General features: G+C 43.7%; 1 protein-coding gene across 1 annotated transcript in view; it reads left to right on the top strand.

The window, feature by feature from the left end:
- LOC137437990 (uncharacterized) overlaps positions 1-7,500 on the top strand; it is a 51,479-nt gene that overhangs the window by 42,157 nt on the left and 1,822 nt on the right. The window contains exons 34-47 of the mRNA XM_068132819.2: positions 1-54; positions 304-357; positions 481-642; positions 832-939; positions 1,066-1,173; positions 1,291-1,344; positions 1,443-1,550; positions 3,604-3,657; positions 4,465-4,572; positions 4,805-4,858; positions 5,055-5,162; positions 5,407-5,692; positions 5,987-6,171; positions 6,816-7,058. Coding sequence (XP_067988920.2) covers positions 1-54; positions 304-357; positions 481-642; positions 832-939; positions 1,066-1,173; positions 1,291-1,344; positions 1,443-1,550; positions 3,604-3,657; positions 4,465-4,572; positions 4,805-4,858; positions 5,055-5,162; positions 5,407-5,692; positions 5,987-6,171; positions 6,816-7,058 — 1,686 coding nt within the window. The remainder of the gene's footprint in view (positions 55-303; positions 358-480; positions 643-831; positions 940-1,065; positions 1,174-1,290; positions 1,345-1,442; positions 1,551-3,603; positions 3,658-4,464; positions 4,573-4,804; positions 4,859-5,054; positions 5,163-5,406; positions 5,693-5,986; positions 6,172-6,815; positions 7,059-7,500) is intronic.

Raw genomic sequence — 7,500 nt, 5'->3', positions numbered from 1 at the left:
GGACCTGGCGGTGAAGTTGGAGCGAAGGGATCTGTTGGAGGTCCAGGATTTTCTGTATGTTTGTCAAATAAACTTTTAAACTAATAATCCAGCAGTATAAACTTATGCTATCAATTTGTGGTATGATTTTGAATGTAACTTTTGAAATATTTTCACACAACCATTTCGCCAAACAGTTCTATCGGAATCCTAACTCCAATCATATAAAGTCGTATATGACTGGATTCTTTTCATTCACTTCTCATTTGGGTTGTGATCCATGACAGTGACCTATAAAGCTAACTTTTCTATCCTTATCTGCAGGGTGCTACCGGGTCGCGTGGAGCACCTGGAGGACCTGGAGTCCGAGGCGCTGGTGTGAGTCATATCAGACAGAATGTTAGATATGAAATTAAATGATAAAGATGATGAGATGTCTTCGTAATGACAATGTCGTAAGGTAATGACAATGTCGTTTCGTTGCTGCATTTGTGAACCCAGGGTGCTACTGGACCTATTGGAGCTCCTGGACCTGCAGGGTCTTCGGGAGCCCGTGGTGCAGGTGGAGAAACTGGAGCACCTGGGAGACCTGGAGATAATGGATCTCCAGGGTCAGCTGGACAACCTGGAGAGTCAGGATCTCGTGGATCTAATGGCCCTGGTGTAAGTTGCATGAATATTATCTTTAAATCAACAGTATGTAAGTAGAGCATTTGAAGGTCATGAGATCAGAAACATCTTTGGATCTTATGATTAGATTCAGTGCATGATGTGGTGATTAGAACTATGATTGGAGCCAGTGACCTGTGACCCCTTTGCTGGTACTTGTTAGCTTTTTCATCTATTTTGCAGGGTCCTACTGGTGCACCTGGACCTGCTGGTAACATTGGCTCATCTGGAATGATGGGAATGGGTGGAACTCGTGGAGAGAGAGGAGGTCCTGGTGGACCAGGGTCTGTGGTATGTTTGTTATTGTTTTTCATTTTTATTGAAGTTGCTTCGTTGCTCATCAAACACAATTACATTTTGCTTTATCTTTCCCTTTCAACTTCTGTTATATTAACTGACTGGGTGTGCGGCTCCTAGGGCTTGGCAGGAAAGACAGGACGCGCTGGTTCACGTGGAGAAACGGGACCTGATGGACCTATGGGGCCTTCTGGTGCCATGGGAAATACAGGAGAAATGGGACGAATTGTGAGTAGTTTACATACACTTGTGTCGTTTGAAATTTGTGGTGTGGAAGTGGTGAAACATAATATGGATGTCATGGTGTGGTCACTACAAACTCTATCTTTATCTTTTGTACCCTAGGGAAACCAAGGTGGCGATGGTCCTGCAGGACGCGACGGCCATTCTGGTCCAAAGGTATCTAATGTGGTTATGTTGGACACTGTATTGGAAGATGCAAAGGTAGTTAGTAGTTTATTTCTAATTTTCTTGCTGCTGTCAACACTGTTATCCAGGGAGAGTCAGGAGAATTTGGCACAGCAGGAAAGAGTGGAGCAGTTGGAGCCCAAGGAGGAGTGGGTTCAGCAGGACCTGCAGGATATGGTGGTAGTCGAGGGGAGTCGGTAAGTTGGAGTCTACACTCTACATTTCTCACCCAACAGTACTAATCTCTCAATTTTTACATCATGCTTATTAGCCCCATGTTGTCTTGATACCAGTGATGTCATTTGCTGTCAATTTGCCACTTCCCCCCACTCGCCTGCATAAAATGTAAACAGCTTCTTGAAAGACGATTATTTCATTTTATCATTTCATAATGTTAACCCAGAATGTTATCATTTCATTTCTCTCCACTATGCATTATTTAATGGCCTGTAAGGTTTACACCAATTTATAACAACATGTCAAAGTAGAACAGCACTCGGTGGAGCGCATACCTCCGCAAGGCTGAACAGTTTATGTTTTGTATCACACTGATAGGCCAGATATGGATTCAGACCTGAACCAAAATCAAATCTGCTTGTTCTTGTCTCCTAACCAACTCATCCACCAAGTTTTGTCATAATCCATCCGTAACTTTTTGAAATATCGTGCTGTGTATCGTTTTTCGCCCCATCTCTCGGTGGTGAAGTCTCGTATCCGGATCCACATTCGGATCTTCACCAAATTCTAATCAATTTGTCCTTGTTGCACTCCTAACCTGTCCACCAAGTTTCGTCTGAATCAGTCCACAGCTTTTTGAGATATCCTGTTCACAAACAAATAACCAGACAGACCGGTGAAAACATAACCTCCATCTACTGTCGGTGGCGGAGGTAATGATGAAATCAGAATTGTTTTGATTAAATAGCATTTTTACCCTGTGCACGCTAGGCAAAAAAGCAGGGTTAAGCAATTGATTCCCTCTGTCTGTCTGTCTCTCCGTCCATCTACAAACATGAGTTTATGATCCAGGAACAAATTAATTTCAATTGAATGTTATATTGTGAACACAAATCGGAACATGAATTGTAAAACGAATCTATAGTTTAACAGTACAAACGTTGGGATGAATTTGTCCCGATCGTGCATGCCCAGAGAGGAGTAAAATGATATTTTACTTTGTCTGCATGTCTGGTAGTCAAACAAAATTGAAAATCATTCCAAACAGGAAACTTACCGTTTTAAAAAATGTCATAAAGGACACAAACAGGCACGAAGAACTAATGTAACATGTTAAGCAAGGCGGTGTAAAAGATGCTGTATCAATGGCGGTAAACTTCCGATTTTTTTTTTTTTTTACAACCTTTAAAATCTTTATTTTATTTCAATTTAATTACATGATTGAACACTGTAGAACACAAATCGCCTTATTGGCACTTTCAAAAAGCTTCCATTTAGCAGTACTTGGACAAAATATTACGGCCTTTTAGGTCATCACAACCAATCAAATCGACGCTCGAAGACCCCGGCCAAGTCCATGGACATGCTGAAGACCAGACATGGTGAGGGAGAGAGGTTCAAATTGTAAAGATATGTCAAGGTGATGCAATATAATAAAAGACAGATCAATTATTTTGGGGATGACGTGAGCACCACCACTGAAGAATTGAGCAGATTGCAGCAAAATATCTACACTCGCATTGTTTTGAACACTCAAAGATGTACAAGCTTGCTTTGACCCACGTGATATGCCAAAAGCCTCAACTGGTGCCACCAGGACTAGTGCCCCAATCTGCATGCTCTTCCATAATACAGAAACCATTTGTGCCACAAGAACATCTCACACTTGGTGTGGTTAGAAATTATACTATGCCTTCACATGACATGGCAGGATCCAGGTAGCTCAAAGCCTTGAAGAGAGCATTAACCCCAATGCCATCAAGAATACCATCGTCAATAGAAATGCCGTACACCAAGTAAGCACAACCTTACACCTACTCCATACTCAACTTTCTTCAACATACTGACAAGGTCTGAACAGCACCACATAGTAAGAACCATGCCATTCTTATTGGCACCCTCAGCCATAGAACCGCAAGAGAGTCAGACATCATTAGGACTAGTTTTATGGCAAGAAAAGTCCCAAATAGATCGCCACCAAAATAATGTTGAGACTTTGTGTTCCTATATTTGTCTGTGTTGTAAAGGGGAACTCTGTGTGTGCAATCATCATTTTTGCTCATATTCCTCTAGGGAGGCATGGGCGGAGTTGGTGCGACAGGTCCTGCAGGACCAGCCGGCCCTGCTGTAAGTATTCTACACTCAAAGCATACACTCTTAGTACAGTCGCCGCACACCCTCGCACTGTACGTTCACGCAATGTACGTTCACAGTCCACAGTCAGAGCATGTACTCACGATGCACATTCAGCACACACTCACAATAAGTGTACACTCAGTGGATATTCAACACACACTCACGGTATATATACATTCAGCACACGCTCTATTTGCGTGCACTCACAATATACACTCGGCACACACTCACAAGGCACACACTGCGCATACGGCGAGAAATGTTCATTTTCATGTTATACAATCCTTACTTCCTCATCTATGAGGACTTTTTGAAAAGTTGTTGCACTTTTAACCTTTCTATATTTCTTTTAAAAATTGCAGAGTTTCCAATGCTAAAGATGCCTCACACCATTGTAGAATCAGCTTTAAAGGCTAAAAACATAAACCTACAGGTAAAACATTTAAATGATTCAGTGTGACCATGTGTATTGGGACCTTCTGGGACTCCTGGACCTCCAGGCCCTCCTGGTCCAGAAAGTGACGCTCCTGCCATTAATAGAAAAAAACTTCCTCTTCCTCATTCCAGCTCATGAAAGTAAAAATCTTCAAGCTCTTTAGGGCCCAATTGAGCATCCGAATGTTTCTTAATTCTTTGTTTGAAGGATTCGATGTAACATGTGAGCTTCAGTAATACAACTGTGGTTTATCTCCATGAGGATGAAACGTGTCTCTAATGGCCGAAACATTATACTTAATTAGGCTCTGTTGGAGGCTTGCCTCATTCACCCATTCGGTTGTTTCATGTTCCACATAACAGGGTCCAGCTGGTGCTCGGGGAGGGAAAGGAGAGACCGGAGGTCCTGGTTCAATGGGTATGAAAGGTCTTCGTGGTGATGCTGGACGTAGGGGAGCTCCTGGACAAATGGTAAGTTCTCCACCTTGGTGCACATCACACAGGGTGTGATTATTTTTACCCATCCACCTATCTGAACTACCTTTTAGGAAAAATGTCTTACCATTGCTCTTTGCATCAGTGGGTCACAAAATTCCTCATTTTCCTCAATTCATTGTGATGCTTTTCTGATGTGCATTTAACACCTGTTTGGTAACATTTAGCTCGTTATTTTTGGATTGAGATGTTTTTGTTGTGTTTCCAGGGTGGATCTGGTGAGACAGGAGGTTCAGGCAAGATCGGTTCAGCGGGTGGAAGAGTAGGTTCTTATTTTGTTACCTTGGTTTTTATTTGTTGAAACCGTGATAACACCAGTGAAATCGATTTGCTTTGCACATGCGATGTCGGAAATAGAAAAGCTGGAGTTTGAAATGAAAAAAAAAAACAGGATAATGGAAAGATGGAATTGCAAAGAATGAAAAGATAACTCAAAATCTCTGAATCCTGTGCTCCAGGGACCAGCAGGTCCAACAGGTCCAGCTGGTAGAGATGGTAATTCGGGCTATGTTGGAGCAGTTGGACCTCATGGACCTCGAGGACCAAATGGCAGGACCGGTGCAATTGTGAGTTTCAAACCACGACTTTGTTTTTCCACTAACATACACCTCTCACTATGCTGAAGACTAAAGGTGACTTTTTGTTTGGCATAAACTCCAACTATGGATCTGTCTTCATCCAGGTGTTTACTTAAGTAACATATTAGAGGAGGATCCTTCTGACATACTCTTTATCATTCATTGTCTTTTTTTTTCTGTCATTGGTATTCGGGTCCTCTCTTTCATTCTATTTACATGTATTGTGTTGCAGGGACCTGGTGGGCCTCCTGGGCCTCCAGGCCCTCCTGGTCCAGAAAGTGACGCTCCTCGTCCCAGGCACACCCGTGTCGGTTTACCTGCTAAGGCTCCAGATCCCCTGCGGCACTACAGTGCTGATGAAGCAGCCAAGGTCTTCTCACAACACACCGAACAGGTGGACGTTTCCCTCAAGAACCTCCATAACAAGGTCGAAGGCCTGGCGAGCCCTGATGGATCACGCAAACGCCCTGCACGCACCTGCCGTGACCTCCACAACAGCCGCCCAGAGCTGGCCAGTGGTACGGAGACCGTAGATGCACAAAATAAAATTAGATCAAACATCACAAACATCACCATCTCAGTGTTGTTGTCACACCTAGTTAATTCCCCATCCTCATGCATTTTTTTGTTTTCTTCCTGGTCCCTCCTCCCCCCCGCCCCCCCTCCCCTCCCACTCCTCACCCACCTTTCTCGACCCCAAAGGACAGACACAAACACACACCCTTCCTATAGCACATCATTTACAGGACCATCTATTTTCAATTAACCTCCTAATCGTTCAATGTCCTCAAGCTGACACGTTTCTTGCACAGGTGATTACTGGATTGATCCCAACAAGGGAAGCAACATCGATGCTCTGAGAGTTTGGTGTAACATGAAGACTGGGCAAAGCTGCGTTTACCCCACGACACCCACGGTGTCCAAACGTCAGTGGTGGTCTGGCACACCCAAAGAGAACAAGCTCCTCTGGGTCAGCGAAATGGATGGTGGCTTCAAGGTAACGATTCAATTTATTTTATTTACGTTCATTTACGACATATTTACGTTCCAGCCAGGCAATAAATTCAGAAAACCTATAATTCTACCATAACAAAACCTATACATTCAGAAAACCTATACAAGCTATACTTCTACACGGCCTACTGTCTGTACACAATTACGACACGTCTTATCTCTCGTTGTTTTCTTATTTAACCCATACCTCAATTTACGGAATATATACGTTCCTGAAAAGTTGTACATAAAGCGAAATTCCATACATCGAACCTGTCATCCAGGTAACTTTTGAGCCCTTCATCCAGGTGACCATTGCCTTCCATAATAGATAGATAATTGGAGATGCATTCCTACTGAAAATATTTCGGCACCAAGATGTAATGAAGATGTTTTCGATCACCCCCAATATCTTTTCCTTCACTTAACTTCTATGGCGAGACGACTTAGTAGTGTTTAAATGTGTAGCTGTGAGAACCCGCTTTTATTTTGTCTTATTGTGCTTCTACTGTAGACGCAGCTACGTTTTCTCCAGAACGACAGCCCCTTTGTTGTTCGAATGAGTCGCCGTACAACAATGGATGTATGTACTTGTCTGCTAGTCATGAACTTTGTTTCCAAATTCATCTACACCCCCTCTTCCTGTAGTTCAACTATGGCGATGCATCTCTTCCCGGGAACACAGCGGCCGTACAGCTCACGTTTCTGCGACTGCTGTCCCGTGAGGCATCTCAGAACCTCACCTTCCATTGCTATAACAGCGTGGCCTACCACGATGCGGACAGCAACAGCCTGAGCAAGGCCTTGGTGCTGCAAGGTTCCGGTGACGTTGAAGTTCGAGCCGAGGGAGGCGCTCGCTTCGCCTACTCGGTGCTTGAAGATGGCTGCATGGTGAGTTTTCAATCGGTTCATATTTCTGATGTTAGGCTGGCAAGATGGCCGAGAGGTATGGACACTTGCCTCTGAGGTTCAAATCTTGATCCAGCTGATGTTTCATTGGAAGGGAGAGCCATCAATGTGTGTGCCACACCCTGGATTTGGCGTTAAACTGGGTGTACCTTCCGCCAGCATTAGTTGGTAGACGTTAACGATCACACGGTATCTTTCCTGACAAATAGGCGAACTATCACCGGCACCCTAAACAAAGTGCAAAGTCCTGCTCTAACCTGCAGGGGGGCACTACATCAGCAGTACAACTGTGCTCACAGTAAATTATGCTACCCGCAGCCATGTGCTGCAAATGAAAGAATAAATGTCTCTGATTTTGCTGATTAGCATTCTCGAATGATGAAATTATGAGATTTCATCTCATTCATGGATGCAGAGATCAGAG

The sequence above is a fragment of the Myxine glutinosa genome, chromosome 12 (assembly GCF_964187855.1).
Source record: "Myxine glutinosa chromosome 12, kmMyxGlut1.1, whole genome shotgun sequence".
Classification (NCBI taxonomy): Eukaryota; Metazoa; Chordata; class Myxini; order Myxiniformes; family Myxinidae; genus Myxine; species Myxine glutinosa.
This window is presented reverse-complemented; position numbering and strand designations above follow the sequence as displayed.